The following is a 16,299-nucleotide window of genomic DNA, read 5'->3' on the forward strand; positions in this document are numbered from 1 at the left end:
TGTCTCATAGGATAAAAAAAAAAAAAAAAAAAAAGGAATTCGTAACCATCTTTGTTCCGTAAAAGTTGGTCTGCCCTCTTCGTCTACGTGCTTGCGTGGGTAGTCGGTCCCTTTGTTGGACCTCCCTCCTCCGGCTGAAACTAAGCCATGCCCAGATAAATCACTCCCACAGACTGGTAACCTGCACACTGTGGCCGCAGCCTGGAGAGGAGCGGACTGATCTGGGAAGTTGAAGCGCGCGGCAGAAAAATAAGCGTTGCAGTGGAGCCGACTTGTCTCTCCGGTGAACTAAACTTTTGCACAAGGAGCACCTGGTACCCACGTTCTGCAACAGCCGGGTGGCTCGCACTATACACAGTATGTCCGGCAGCACCATCGCCAGGGTGCTGGTTGCGCTCTGTATCGGGAGCGCGGTGAACTGCATGCCCAAAGGGACGCACAAGAGTCGGCGACAGGCGCAGCAGCAGCACCAGAGCTCCTCGGTCTCTCAGGGTAAGTGTTCCTGCAGTTATTAGTCACAAGAGAGATTTCACGTTGCAGTAAATGGCCTCTAAACTGGGGGCTCCCAGAGGTCACTTGACGGACTTGATGGTAAATTAAATTACAGTTAATTTTGATCATGTGTTTGGTATTTTTAGTTGTCGAGACCAGAGAGCAACATTTTCTGAAAGACGCATCTTTTCAGGTCGTGTCCCTATACTGTCTGTTAAAGACGTGCAGTTAAAACCGTAGATTAGGCAATGCATTGTGTATTTGCTTGACAGACGCCACAAACAGCACAATCAGTCTTCTGTGATCCTCTGATCTTCATTGGAATAATTGGATTAATTTAACAACAACAACAACAACAAAACACGTTTCTGGTCTGCTAAACTTTATCTGTGTGTGAATGCTAATGACTGAAGCGTCTGAGAGAAAGAACAAATAGGCCCAAGTAAAACAACTCTTGGCTTAAATGTTAAAGTTGAGGGTGAAAAAAGATGCTGTTGACATGTGAAGTCATGAGACGTGAACAAAGGAGATGCCTGGTGGGGGAGAGAAGTGAAGGTAGACATAATTCTCCACTCTGTGCAACTGATTTATTACTCAGCCCTGGGGGCCTTTTTGAAGTCGAGTTAACACATCCAGGGTCAATTTCACAGGCGTGGGTGCGGTCTTGCCCCACAGTAAAATGTGTATTCCAATGTGGGGTTTGCTTATGTTGCTATATTTAATGATACTGCTCTACATGTGGTGTTGTTATGGTCAGGGCTGTACACCATTTTTCCAGTGGCTTCATTTGTCTTTCCACTTTGAAGAAGGACATGCTGAGCAGGTACAGTGTTTTGGGGCGTGCGAGCGAGGGTGGAGTGTGTTTTCTCTGTCCCTCACATTTTCCCTACACACTGTGTTTTTAGTACAAGAGCAAAGGGAGGCGGTGTGTTACATTTGACCTCCTCCTGCCTGATTCTAGCTTGTACTAAAGTCTCATTAGCTCTCTTCTTTTTTTCTTTCTTCCTCCTGTCAGATGGTTGTATAGAGAATGGTCAGCTCTATGGTATTAACGACCAGTGGGAACGCCCATATTTGGGCAGCATACTGGTCTGTACCTGCTATGGAGTCGCTGGCATCAAGTGTAAAAGCAAACCTGAAGGTTAGTTTGTGTTTATGTTGGTCAAAGTTTTTTTTTTTTTTTTAATCTGTGCCCCCAAAAAAAATCCCCACATCAACCCATCTTCATTTCACTCAAAACACATTGTTTTTCCATTGTTTCCCTTGTAGCAGAGGAAAAGTGCTACGACAAGATCACCCAGCAGTCTTACACTGTGGGAGAAACCTACGAGAGACCCAAGGAGGGCATGATCTGGGACTGTACCTGTATCGGATCAGGGAGGGGCAAGATCAGCTGCACCATCGGCAGTAAGTTTGTATTTTCTATGAGTGCCAGCTCTACAAGGAGCCGCCCCGCTGCCGTTAACTGTTCTAACCCCAGACCACACATCCAAGCTCATGTGTTTCAGTGTATATCCCGGCCTGCCAGTCCAATGGCAGTAAACTGGTTAATCTCCATATTGTCCTCAGCTGATCAGCAACTGTTGCTGTACAGCTGTTACCAGTTAGCCGGGTGGTTGGATAATGGGAGACATTTCTGTGTGTGTGTGTGTGTGTGTGTGTGTGTTTCTTTTGCTTTCTTTCTGTGCAAACACTCGCATGCCCATTGACCTCAGTCTAAATTCATCCTTTTTACTTCTGTCTACCCAGACCGCTGTCATGAGGGTGGGGCTTCATATAAGATTGGTGACACCTGGAAGAGACCCCACGAAACAGGAGGCTACATGTTGGAGTGTGTCTGTCTGGGTAACGGCAAGGGAGAGTGGACCTGCAAACCTGTCGGTGAGTCATTCAGACAGCCACTGACTAACTGACGACTGGATTTACTTGCTGGGAAAGATGTCTGATTTTAGTTTGCCAGGAAATGTCTGAGGATGGAGGAGATTATTTCTGAATCATTATCTTGTGTTTGAGTAGACTTGATTTTCAGGGTATTTTTTGTATTGAGTGTTTGGTACAAAACGTTTTTTAATTGATTTAGTGGCTCACGCGTTTCTGTTTCCCGCAGCTGAGCGTTGCTATGACAACTCAGAGGGCACATCCTATATTGTTGGGGAGACGTGGGAGAAGCCGTACCAGGGATGGATGGTGGTGGACTGCACCTGTCTGGGAGAGGGAAGTGGACGCATCACATGCACTTCCAGAAGTAAGAAACATTTCCTGCCATTGGATGGAAGCTGCATGGGACAAAACAAATTCCAAAGATCTTTATTTTTGTGTATCTCCTATCTATACAAATGCATCTCTACTTGTTCAAAACAGACAAGGAAAACTGCATCATTAAGATCCACACACCAGCAGAAAATGTAATGACATGCTGCGTTCAGCTTAATCCTAATGGAACGCCACACAGACATACTCTCTGGCCATACTGGCAGAGCTGAAGGCAAACCGCAAAACTTGCCATTTGTTGGAAGATTTTAACAAGCTGTGGAGGAAATGTTTCCCAGTAGTTTTTCCAATTAGACCCATTACTTGCTTCCTTAATAATGCTGGCTGATGTAACAGACGAGAAGTACTGTTATTCCCTGTTGACTTGTTGTCGCAAGAAAGACTTCAGTGTGGCCTTTAATGTTTTTGTATTGGAGATTATCAATAAATTGTTATGCACAGTCTCAAGGAAACAGCTGGTGGCCAGGAGGAATAACTCTCCACAGGATCGCTGCAGACTGTTAAACAGTCACTCTTCACATTGACATAAGGGCTTCACCATGTTTCCCACCAAAATAGACCACAATGCGGTCTCCCAGTTTCCATCTATTTTTTTTTTTTTTTTTAATGAATCCCTCTCGTTCACTTCTCTTCTAGATCGCTGTAACGACCAGGATACTCTGACCTCCCACCGTATTGGAGATACCTGGACCAAGACAGACGCCCAAGGCCACTCGCTCCAGTGTCTGTGCACCGGGAACGGCCGAGGGGAGTGGAAGTGTGAGCGACATGCTTCACTTCATACCACTGGCCTGGGTGAGAAATAAATGATAATATGCCTGTCCCTTTCTCTGCTGTGTGTGAAGAGAAGAATGTATACCAGAGACAGATGCTGTGAGGAGGGAGAGATAAGAAGTGCCAAGTGTTGAAGTGAGAAAGACGTGTCTTTTAACTCATGACCATGACCTCATGAGAACGGGAGATGGTGAACAGGGAAATGTGTAGAGGGAGAAATGGAACATGGGGAAACTTGGTGGGAGAAATGTGCTTGAAGTGATTATAGGGTGTGAGATCGGAACATATGCTTGTCGTGACTCTGGGACAGTAAACTCGCATGAAGCTTCACTGTAGTACAGTTTTCTGTCAGTTGAAAAGAAACCCATACTTTTATTTCATGCTGTATGTTACAGTTCAACCCACCAAGCACAGTATATGCTGTTTCACATGAAGTCATGCATAGGCCCTCACTCCAGTGACGATTGCATGTTCAAAGATCTTTAATCTTGTGTTTGAATTAAGTTAATTTCTTATGTTTTAGCTGCATCATCACTTAATAGGTGAACTTTTAATTTGGGAAGTTTTTTTTTTTAAATGTGATATCACCCCTGACCTTGATCCAACGTTTCATTCCAGGCACTGGCTCTCGTGTGATCACTAACATCCAGCCTGCGGTCTACCATCCCGCCCCTGTTCCTGAGCTGACCCAGGAGGGTCCTTGTCGGACGGACGCAGGACTTTCGTACTTCATCGGCCAGCGCTGGATGAAGAACCAGGGAACCAAGCAGTTGATCTGTACCTGTCTTGTCAATGGAGTCAGCTGTGAACAGTGGGGTAAAAAACACATAAACAGCATTCGACCAATAGTGGCCATTGATTTATTTATAATTTTGTCAACTGGAATACAACAAGCTCACTGTGGAGTTGTATGATTTAAGGACATGAATCAATCTCCAACTGAGATGATGAGCTCTTGGTCATACCTCTATGTTGTCATATGTTTAGTCATTACTGTATCCGTGTGTGTTTCCTGTCTTCATACAGATGGACCAGCTCCAGTGTACGGTGGCAACTCCGGTGGTCAGCCCTGTGTGTTTCCCTTTCTCTACAAGGGGAAGACCTACCACTCCTGTATCTCTGATGGACGCAGTGATGGACAACTGTGGTGTTCCACCGCCTCTGACTTTGAGACAGACCAGAAATATTCTTTCTGTACAGAGAGGAATGGTGAGCAGATGTGTTAAATGTTGTTATAGGTGGCATGTGTAGGAATTCTGAAGTGAAATTGGTGGTGAACAAGGGATGAACAATTGTTTTATATTTCACAACCATGATTCGGAAGAGTGCCTGAAAATGTACTCTGTTCGAGCTAATTTGCTCAACACGTACTGATATTACTTTGACATTTGAAAATGGAGAGTGAAGTGTGTCCTTTTGCTGTCCTGCAAAGGGTCTTTTCCCAGAAAAAGTATTCAGTTTATCCCTGCGGATAGCTAACGCTAGCTAGCATGCGTGGCGGGGAAAAGCTGCTAGCCTCGCGTGGTAATGTTAGTTGTGTGTAAATACAAGTTTAAAAAAGAAGACTCAAGTACTGCCAACTGTTGTCCAGAAGTTTTTATACACATGAAACAACTGTTTCAGATAAAACAAGACCTAGTATCTTCAGGGCCGTGAACTAGCTTGTCCCGTCAGTCTGTGCAGCTAACATGTCCGACACAAGTTAAGCTAACATAAGGGCTCAAGTTTCAACATTGTCGTTGTGTGTTTGTTTATTTAATTACTCTGCAAAGTACAGTATATGTCTACTGTTATATCAATGTGAGCTAAATTAGACAATACAAAAACAAGCTAAGTTACCGAATAGTCTGGCTGACGAGTTTAAAAGAAAACCCTGGCAGCGCCTCAACAAGCACCTGCTTCTCCTCTGAACTGTGTGATTATGCTTCACAAAACCGGAATTGTATTAGGGGGTTGAATGTTGATAACTATGTGATACCAATTTATATGGCTGTGTTTTTCTTTTAACAGTAATTATGGCGACACGAGGCGGTAATTCGAATGGTGCTCTGTGCCAGTTCCCCTACCTCTATAATGGCCGAAACTACACCGACTGTACTGCAGATGGCCGTAGAGACGGCATGAAGTGGTGCGGCACCACAACAGACTATGATGGAGAACAGCGCTTTGGATTCTGTCCTATGGCTGGTAAGTCCGAAAAAATATTTGGTATGGCCCAATACATAGTATCTCAAATGCAGTTTGCAAAAAATACCAGGATGTCCGACTGCATCAGTGGCAGTTTGCAGCATGCAAGCTAGCATGCTTTTCCGGCTATTCTGACCCACAATCCTCTGTGCAGCAGATATGACAAAGTAGTAGGTCCCAATTGTATGCATACTGCATGCAACTGATCCATACTGTGTAAGGGCAGCTGCAGGATGTAGTGAAAGTAAAAAGAAAAGGTATAGGATTTGGTAATAGAGTCCAAATGTTGGTGCTGGAGGTAGTGGTGTTGTTTGAAGTTGTGTGGTACTGAAAGCGTAGGCCACACTATTATAGATGGTGTTTTAAAAGGAAACCAAACAAAAGACCTTTTTTAAAACTCTTTTACACACACATTAGTTTCCAAAGTATTTGTTTGCAAGCCAGAAGTGTTTTCTCGCCATAGGGGCCACTAATGTGATTAGCACAGCTAATTACTAAGTCCCTCCCACTCTGAAGTAAAATGTGTCTCCTCCCAGTCTGAATCAGCGCAAAGCCTTTTGTTTTAAGACTATTCTTTGGCAACGAAAAGATGGGTAACCTTATTTAATTTACATAAAAGCTATTATCAGATTGATGTTAAAGGAGTCGGTGCTGATGGCGCAGACAACATCTAATTTACAGTTCTTACACTTTTTTATTTATAGTGTAGCCAAATTCACATTGAAGTCACTGCCTTGTGAGAAATGTGTTGTTGTGTTGTTTAGGTGTCAATTCGGTCTCTGTGGGTAACAAAAGAGGCTGAAACACCAGGGGGTAATTTACACAGCACTAATGTCTGCGAGGGAGTAATGATATGGTAATGATGACACCAACATGCCATTCAACAGAGAGATACTGAAAAGAGATCTGATTAAGATGCCTGATAGTATAATTTAAAAAGCAAACAAACAACAGCACACAGCCAATGTTGAGTACTGCCAAAAGCTAGTTGATGCAAACACAGCTGCGTAGTCACAACAAATGTGATTCTTTGGTATTGCTGTGTATGTCCAGGATCCAGGCCAGCTAACATAATTGTAGACGGACACTGATGTTTATCTCAGGCATTGCTTGAATTTTGTGTGTACATGAATTAAGTACAGACAGACGTAAAGAAATATCCACAAATGGGAAGAAAGATTAGCTCTGATTTAAACAACCTTCTTACAGCTGTCTACATCAAAATGGACCGTCTGTAAAATGTGGATGGTGCACAGGTGAAAACATCTACAAGACTGATCTGAGACAAAGAAGTCCTCTTTGAATTCTATGAAAAATGGAGCACTGGATTTATTTGATCATATATCTTATTGTTTGTAGTTTTTATGCAACGTGGCAAGACAGATGGGCGATCGTTTTAAGAAGTTCAAATTGGTTCAACTCTGCTCTGAAGTCAAAGGATTCGGTTGTGTGCGGAGGTTTAGAGTTAACACGTGTGCATGTGGACAGCCTATAGAAGAGTAACCCTTGTTTTATGTTGTACTTAACACATCGCAAGAGATGGGATAATGGATTGTGCTGATTTCTTGGGTTTTTTCAAAGCTATAATTTTCTCCAGAATTCCTTTTTATATGCCTACTTCAAACCTGGGACCCACCTTTTGGACCGACACCCTGTTGTTAACAACACCCAGTGGAGATTTAAAGAGGAGAAAAAAAAGAGCTGCGTTCATGCCCTTTAGCCAGTGTCGGAGCAGGTTGTCTGTGTTAAACAGTCCAGCAATCAAAGCAGCAGGGGGGCTTTGATATTTACATTAATGGCTTCACAGGGATTGTCAAAACAAACATGGCACTTGAGATGTTAATGCTGGTGTTTAAAGAACAGTAATGGTCTGGAGCCCCTTCTGCTCCACCTGTGGCAGTCCTCCGGGAAGAGTCTGGATAGCCTAATCTGTGTCTGTCATTTGTGGTCGGGACTCGGTCTCCGCCGCCATTATGCAAACTGCACCATTTACAATATTAGATCCACTGTCTTCTCTCTACCTCAATAGCAATTGAAACATATGCCCGTAATTATTAGTATCAGTCCCTCTTCAACAAGATCACCAGGGTTTTGGTTTTTCCTCTGTGTCCTAACATACCATCAAGCAGTGATCTGCTTTGCCTGGAGGAAATTGGCCCTAAGTTAAGTTTTAAATGTCATTAAAAGTAGTAGGAGTAGTTTAATTACCATAAGAAAATATAGACAGGTTTTGAAGAGACAGTTAAGTTGATGCCAGATTGAAGTAGTTCCGTGCTTGGATATTGTAAAAAGCACCAGGTCACCCTCCAGCTATAGACTATTAGGAAAGATGGGATGAAAATGCATCCAGACATGGTCTCCGATCATTTTAAGCACAATGCCGCACTGATGGCACAAGAGAAGCACTGCACAGCAATTAAAGAGGAAATTTACAACGTAATAAATGTGCAATGGCAATAAAATAACCTTGCAACCTTGTTTAGCAGCCGTTACCCAGATCATTCAAATGGGTACTTGACTATTCCCTACCATGTCCAAACAATCTCCAGCCCCTGCATTTCTGCCCCGAGCCACAGCCTTGGTGCATAGCCACCAAACCAAGTCCAAATGATCTTCAGTCCGAGGAACCAGATGGGCTGGCTCTGGTCCAGATTCTTCCTGCCTTTAGAAAGGTTTGGGCTGGGCTCCAAGACAAGAGATCTGCCCTTTCTCTCGTCCTGCGCCTCCCTCCCCTGTATGGCGTGTTGAACCGTTGTGTACGTGGGCATGCATGCTTATCAGCTGTGTCTGCTCCTCTAAGCTCTACATCCCCTCCACTGAAGCAGCCGTGTACTCTGCAACTGAGTCGTGTGTTTCAACAATAAATGCAACGCAAATGCAATTTTGCCACCATTTTAAACTCAAGGGTTTCCTTTCCTTTTTGTGGGATTCGGATACAGGTCAGCACTTGCAAAAGAGGTTAGAATCTGCAGTAGAATAACCAGTAATGTGAGGAAAATTTGTCCAACAGTCAAATGCCACACACATGTTCTTAATACTGAAATCAGTTTTGCACCAGGCGTGCAGTTTTAGCAGAAGTACCTAATGAAGGTGTCTGCCTGTCGCACCTACCGTAACCAACTTTATATTTCTCCTGAATAAAAAGTACTCTCTCTTTTTAATTACGGGAGAACATGTGGTGAACACACAGTCGTTCATACACACGAGGACACGTGACTGCGGTTTCTGGCTTCCAATCCAGGAAAATCCACTTTTATTTTATATGGACACAGGTTGGTTGTATCTCTACGGCCTTGTGCATTAATTGTAGGGTAGAATCTCCCAGGAAGATCATTCATCATAGTGTGTTTTTGTGTGTTTTTATACTCTGTCGGTATGCAGTGCTTGCGTCGCTAACACGGTGTGTGTGATGTGTCTGATAGCATATCTGTGCATCTGATTATTTTGTGTTTTCAACTTAAATATGAGTTGTTTTTTCCCCCCCAAGTTGATTTGGAGCCGCAACCTATTAGCATGCACTTTTGTAACTGTTTTTGTCCTTCTGTGCCTTCTAGACAATGAAGAAGTGTGCACGACCAGTGAAGGGGTGATGTACCGCATGGGAGAGCAGTGGGACAAACGGCACGACGTTCTGGGTCACATGATGCGATGTACCTGCGTCGGCAATGGCAGAGGAGAATGGAGTTGTGTTGCTTACTCCCAGCTTAAAGGTGTGTGTGGGGGTGTTTAACAGCTACAGGCGGAATACGTTACATAGAGGAAGAAAAGGGAATTCAGAGTTGCTGACATGGCAGTGTTTTGGTCCATGTGTGTGGCATAATAATAAGTGATATTAGAATACTCTTGAGTGAAAAGGTGAAAGGTCACAGGTGATATAATCACACACCTGCCAAAATGTTAAAAGCAGGCTGCAAGACTTGCACTTTATTGGGCTTCAGCCGCACCTGCATTACACACACACACCTACCTACACCCACACACACAAACGCACGGCATTTAGAATCTGTGCCAAAGCAGAGAGGTGCTTAGAAAAGAAGTTACATTTGCATTTTCTCCTCCATGCCAATGCATATCTGCTTGTCTGTTGCAGACCAGTGTATTGTGGACGGCCTGAACTTCGAGGTGAACCAAACCTTCACCAAACAACACGAGGAGGGCTACACAATGAACTGCACCTGCTTCGGACAGGGCCGTGGTCGCTGGAAGTGTGACGCCATTGGTGAGTTTACCACGTTACAGGTTTGCTCTGTGTTCATTCAGTCTCAACTAACGTGCAAACATTAATTGTATTTAACGCTCCAAATTCAGTTGGATATTGCAATATTGATAATTCTCGATATTTGTATGTTTGCATCACTTCCAGACGCATGTAGATATGCACCATGTTTGTTTGCAGGGCTTGTTTAAATGTTATTAATTGCATCACCTGGTTTTATGACTCTGCCCTTTTTAGATCAGTGCCAGGAGCCGGAGACGAGAGCCTTCTATAAGATTGGAGAGTCTTGGGATAAAGTCATCCAAGGAATCATGTACAAGTGCTATTGCTATGGCAACGGCGTCGGAGAGCTCAGCTGCGAGCCCCAGCAGTCCTTCCCTGGTAAGATGTGAAGCACATTAAGACAATATTCATTCGTCGCCACAGAGATTTTTGCCAGTTTATGGAAACTGTGCCTTTTGATGTATCTGGTTCTTAATTAAAGCCTAAAGTTATATGTAGAGTCTCCACCCCGCTCTAAAGAGTCCATAATCCTTATTGTATTGCCTTATGATGACAGAGGAGGTTCGCACACTAATGAGAAGACGTCATTTTATCCATCTGCCATCTGGCCTTCATCAATGTTGCAGGAATTTATTCATTTCGCAAAACCCCAAATATACATGGAGGAAATGTTCAGCCTGTCTCTTTTGTTCGTTCTTTTCCACCTGGTCACCTAGAAGTGGAAAAAAAGCCTTAATATTATCATTTTTCACTTCTGATCCTGTCTCAGTCCCTGGTACTATTTGATTATGTTGACTTTTGGTTTCAGAGTTGTTGTTTTTTTCACCCCTCACCCTCATCTAGTTTGAGTGTCAGTGAGTTGTTGAGGCTTTGGTTCTTTTAAGCCAGGTCGATGCCTGCATGAATGCTGGTATCGTACAGGATAAAGAAAGGAGGAAATGCTCACAGTAGCTGTGAAGTAGATATGTAAACCTCAGTAAGGATGTGTTCAGTGATGGTAATATGAGCTCGCAAATTGCGCTCCATCTCCTGCAGGGAAATCTGTTTGTTTAACTCACCTTGAAAATGAGGCCCTTGACTTTGATGTGAAACAGACAGCGATGGGAGGAGGTGTGATTTCCTCTTTAAGAGATACACCCCCTACTTTGAGCCTTTGTTCCTGCCAGCATGTGGTACATCCCCTGTGCTGTTGCCACAGCTGTACAAAACATCACAGTGCACGTGTGTGTGTGTATACCCCCACCCTACACACACGTACACACAACTACCACATACACACATTTAAAGCCAGTTGAACAACAGCTTTCAATTTTGTGGATTAAAGTTTAAATTGAACCTTGTGTCTTAGAGTCTAATCACCTAGCCAGCATTATTTAGAATGAAGTCATGCTTCATTAGTCATAGCTTTGTCTTGACTTTTTGAAGTTTTCTCCTTCATATCAGAATCCCTTCACAGACGTTGTTGTTTACCTTTTAGTATTCTGCCCCCTTCGTCATTGCAACTAACCACGTTCTTCACCTTTCTTGTACGGCAACCCTGAATAATCATGCAACGTTGTTCCCATTTCTTTCGCATTTCCGCTGGTTGTTAAAATAGTGATGCACTTGTACAGTGAGGCGGGCTTTTATGTTGTGTACTTGCTATTGCATTTTAAAACGAGTGAGGCTGTGAAGCTATCCTAGTGGGGACAGAACGTGAGGTTTGACAAGTCTTGTGTAAAGGAACATTTAAACTATTAACTTGTTTGCCCTGTGTGTGTGAAGCAGGTTGTCGGGAGATACAAAATGTAGGGCACTATTCCTCCAGAAGTGGCTGTAATGGCAACCAGCTGTGAACTTGCTCTGCGCCTGTGTGTGTGTGTGTGTGTGTGTGTGTGTGTGTGTGTGTGTGCGTGTGTGCGCCTCGGCACACAAAATGCAGCATGCTAAGATTTAAGGGTAGCAAGAGGCAAATCCAGACTCCGGGTCAGTTGGCTTACTTGGGAAAACACCATAAAAGGTAAAAATGGAAAATCCCAGTGAAGGATCTTTTTTAAGGGTTTTCACGAGTCTCAGATTTAGCACCACATCGATACGATCTTCTTAAAAAAAAAAAAAAAAAGTTTGTTTTCTTTTCTACCCTTTGTGTTTATCTCCCCTCGTCTGGAGTGTAATTTAATCTTTAATCTTTCTGGGTATTTCTTATTGTTGGGATGACTCGACATGACTTCCCTTTGCTGTGGTCCTTATCGCCACCTTCCTGTGCCTCTCGTCTGTATCAAGAATAAATGTTGTGTCTGTTTCTACAAAGTAAAGGGGGATGTCTGCCTCAGCGTGCCTGTACGTTACGCAGATGTGTGTGTGTTATGCTGGGAGATTGTGTGTGTGTGTGTGTGTGTGTGTGTACATGCAGTTTAGCCACTGCAAGTGTGCATCCGTTTTCATTTGCGCCCCACATCTGACTCTACGTAACCCTTACCCTCGCCAGTGGCCTGTGGGTCTGTAATAGGCCGTAATTGGTCCCAGATTGTTTTTGAGGTTGGTGTATCTGCAAGCAACTTCTGGTTAACCGAGCCACTTGCTCAGAAACTTTGATTACAGGTCTGCTATTTGGAAAAGTGGTTAGAAAACCTCAGTTCTTTATAGAAGCTACCAGTTTCTATCAGCACAGCTTATGTCAGGAGTCTGTTTGCCACATGACTTCTGTTTACATTAAAGATGACTTGATATCCTTTGTTCACTTCCGAAACCAGTAGAATTAGAAAATTTTCGATTTTTTTTTTAATATAATTTATCTCTCCCTGCTAAGCTACTCTTAAGCCTGGACCGCCACCTTTTGCAACACAGGACCCAACTTTAGTCAATGTGCTGTCAGGCGCACTAATGACACAATACACATGTTTAAGCTCATGTCAGCTACAAAACTCACCACCGCAAGGTTTTCCAAGGAATCCACCAACAAACGTACATAGTCGGTATTTGTAACTTGTTAAATGTTGTTTGGCAGCGTATCCCTAGACTCAAGGAGCTCAGTTAAACAGCAAAACCCACGTTTCTAGGACTGAAAGCAGCGCATACACGCAATAAAGACACGCAATACATTCCAGGATTTTGTTTTAAGAAGTTTTTTTTTTCTCATGCTTCTTTATTGCTTCAGCATACTTTTCTTCGAAACTTTTCTAGAAACGTGTCATATACCGTTCTGTGATACTTCTGCAAGCGTTTTCTAAAATGTATAAAATGGAGAAGGTTAAAGAGGAGAACAAATAGAGTCAAAGGGTTCTCCCCTCCAGCTGTTGAAATCTGGGCTGGAATCTCACAGGGACGCGCGAGTTTTCCCTCACTCTTTGTGTTCTGTTCAGGAAAATCCTGCTGCACACTCACTCATGCTCCCTCTGTTGAGGTGGGATATGCAACATTGAAATGGAATAGAATGGCCAATATCCCACCATGTCAGCTTCCCAAAGCTAAGATTTGACTTGGATGTATGATGTGTTCGGCTTTGAAAATGCCCCATGCTCCTGCACAATATAACATGATGATGACTTTGCTCTACAATCCAAAGTGAATCTCCTGGTCTGTTCTGTATTGCTCACCCCTCTGTCTTTGATCTTTCTCTCTCTCTCTCTCTCAGGTGGTAATCGTCCTGTCCAGGTGATCATAACTGAATCTGGAAACCAACCCAACTCTCACCCTATTCAGTGGAACGCCCCACAATCTGCTCACATAACCCAGTACATCCTCAAGTGGAAAGTGGTGAGTTTTCTGCCTCACAGCGAACAAAGAAACGATGCCTCGACTTGGTCACTAACCTCTATCAACATATCCAACATGCAAACCCTGCGCTGCATGCAAAGCTTTAAAATACTCTTGCATCTCTTATTTCTGACATTCTCCATCACATTTTCCAGAAAAACACTCATACCCCATGGAGAGAGGTGATGATCCCCGGCCATCTGAACTCTTACACCATCTCTGGTCTGAAGCCGGGCATCACCTACGAGGGTCAGCTCATCAGCGTGTTGCGGTTTGGACGTCAAGAGCTCACGCGCTTTGACTTCACCACCAATTATGGATCACGTGAGTTGAGGGAGCTTATTTGCAATCATTATTTAAGCAACTGTATTTGGCTACTTTTGCAGTTTAGGCATGGGTACTTTTTGTTCTGCATACCTCTGCTTTATGTATACTGGTTTGCAAAATAACTATGCAAGATTTGTGCTTGCACCATTATGAAATAGCAATTTTGTGTGCTTTATTTTTTTAATTGCCGTTTGGCTCTTTAAAATGAAACTTTTAATTAACCAGAATCTCCTCGCTGAGGTTTAGAAACATTTCCTGCACAGTGTTGCCAGTTCTGATCTCAGAGGCAGCGAGTAACCACCTCTCCTATTTTCCATCCCTTTTTTTTTTTCCTGTAGTGGCGACATCACAAGGCGAGACCACTCAACCTCCGCCTACGGTTGACATCTCAGAGTCGGTGACCGAAATTACCTCCAGCAGCTTTGTCATCTCCTGGGTTTCCGCCTCCGACACGGTTTCTGGTTTTAGAGTAGAGTATGAGCTCAGTGAGCATGGACAGGGAACTGGACAGCCTCTGGTGCTCGGTAAGTGGAGGGAAACACTTCTACAAACACGAATACATTCACAAATATATCGTTGGGTTTTATATCGATGGCGGCAAACATATTGTGCATTCTTGTTTGGCCTGATTTCAAAATATTGTAGATTTTACCAAGACAGACTGCTCTCAGAGAATAAAAGGTCTTTATTTAGCTTTAAAATATTTCAATGTATGAAAAGCAATGTGTTAATACAATCTTTTTTTCTTTTTTCATCAGACGTGCCCCATACAGCAACCTCAGTGAACATTAATGAGCTTCTACCTGGAAGGAAGTACACTGTTAACGTCTATGAGGTTACAGATGTCGGAGACAACCTCATTCTCACTACTTCACAAACCACTGGTTAGTAGGCACATACACACACGTTCTCCCAGTTTATACTCCCGTCTCTCTTCCCTGATGTTCTTTCCCGTTCTCACAAAAATGACAGCTGCTAGACTGAAATGTTGTCTTGAATCCCAGACCTGCAAGCGGCCCAATGAACACGCGCCAGGGACTATAAATCAAGAAATGCAGTGGTCGTAATTTCCCTCCTCACATTTACACCTCATTTGTTCCGTAGCACCTGATGCTCCCATTGAGCATGAAGTGGAGGAAGTGGGAGAAACTTCGATGGTGATCAGCTGGGAAAAACCACTGGCTCCCATCACTGGTATGTTAAGGCACACGTCACAGCCAAAATCTTTCATCATGCTGTTGCTGATATGAACCCGTACATATTCATCTGCGACAATGAACCGCATGTTCTCTTCCTCCATGCAGGCTATCGCGTCGTCTACACGCCATCATTGGAAGGCGAAAGCACGGAGCTGACTCTCCCTGACACGGCAACATCTGTGACTCTGAGTGACCTTCGACCCGGGAAGCTGTACAACATCAGTATCTACGCGGTGGAGGACAGCCTGGAGAGCGAGCCCATCTTTGTTCAAGTCAACACTGCCGGAGAGCCACTGCCAGGTAAAAGACTGAGACGTGTGAAAGAAAGGGGACCTAATTGTTATTTGGAAGGCCTGAGTCAGGTTGTTTGTGTGTGGGTGTGTGTTACATTGCATTACCTTACATTTGTCATGTGTGTCAAGAGAAAGAGAGGATGCCAGCAAAGAGATGCAATTTAATCTCTTGAGTCACTTTTTTAAAACCAAACCAATTGTTTTGCTAAATATTAGCCCATAACCCTTGAGTATTTGTAGGTATACAGTGGCTCTTTAGGGGTCATACCAGTACATAGACAATGGTTTGAACTGGTGGTTGAGATTTAAAGAAACAAAAAACAGAGTAACTAAAACCTGAATATAAACATATGGAAGCAAGAGTGAATTTTAAGGAAGTAAAAGAGATATACAGCATTGCTTCTTCAGGCATCTATCAAAGTGGTATTAACTCTGACACTCACAACCCTCCAGATACTATGAAAATAATAAGTCTAAAGATATAGTAATATGCTATATTCTGTGAGGAAGATATCCCCGCTCTGCTGTATGTTCATACGTTGTAATGTCGTCATAAGGGCACCGTCCAGAACGCTGCAAGTCATCCAGTGGACTAGTCACTGATCTATGTGGAAGTTTCCAATTCTTAATACGAGAAGTAAAGAGTTTTCCAATTGAAAAGGAAGTCATTGAGTTCGCAGCTGTTCTGTTCTTATTCTGCTCGACTGTAGTTATGTAAAAATGTTCAGTCTGCCTGGCCAAACATGCCGTTGGGCCAGTTGAACAGATGCTAGAAAAGCGTGTGTGTGTACTTGTTTGTATA

At 43.4% G+C, this 16,299-nt stretch overlaps 1 protein-coding gene across 1 annotated transcript in view; it reads left to right on the plus strand.

The window, feature by feature from the left end:
- Nucleotides 1-359: 359 nt before the first annotated feature.
- The window catches only part of fn1a (fibronectin 1a), a gene marked incomplete at its 5' end in the record, with an annotated part of 29,184 nt that continues 13,244 nt past the window's right edge, over nt 360-16,299 (plus strand). Inside the window, 18 exons of the mRNA XM_079230686.1 lie at nt 360-492; nt 1,508-1,633; nt 1,762-1,899; nt 2,242-2,373; nt 2,600-2,737; nt 3,400-3,558; nt 4,156-4,353; nt 4,564-4,746; nt 5,548-5,724; nt 9,279-9,434; nt 9,815-9,943; nt 10,178-10,321; nt 13,557-13,678; nt 13,834-14,002; nt 14,344-14,529; nt 14,764-14,889; nt 15,110-15,199; nt 15,310-15,504. Coding sequence (XP_079086812.1) covers nt 360-492; nt 1,508-1,633; nt 1,762-1,899; nt 2,242-2,373; nt 2,600-2,737; nt 3,400-3,558; nt 4,156-4,353; nt 4,564-4,746; nt 5,548-5,724; nt 9,279-9,434; nt 9,815-9,943; nt 10,178-10,321; nt 13,557-13,678; nt 13,834-14,002; nt 14,344-14,529; nt 14,764-14,889; nt 15,110-15,199; nt 15,310-15,504 — 2,701 coding nt within the window. The remainder of the gene's footprint in view (nt 493-1,507; nt 1,634-1,761; nt 1,900-2,241; nt 2,374-2,599; nt 2,738-3,399; nt 3,559-4,155; nt 4,354-4,563; nt 4,747-5,547; nt 5,725-9,278; nt 9,435-9,814; nt 9,944-10,177; nt 10,322-13,556; nt 13,679-13,833; nt 14,003-14,343; nt 14,530-14,763; nt 14,890-15,109; nt 15,200-15,309; nt 15,505-16,299) is intronic.

This window comes from Taurulus bubalis (genome assembly GCF_910589615.1).
Source record: "Taurulus bubalis genome assembly, chromosome: 15".
Lineage (NCBI taxonomy): Eukaryota > Metazoa > Chordata > Actinopteri > Perciformes > Cottidae > Taurulus > Taurulus bubalis.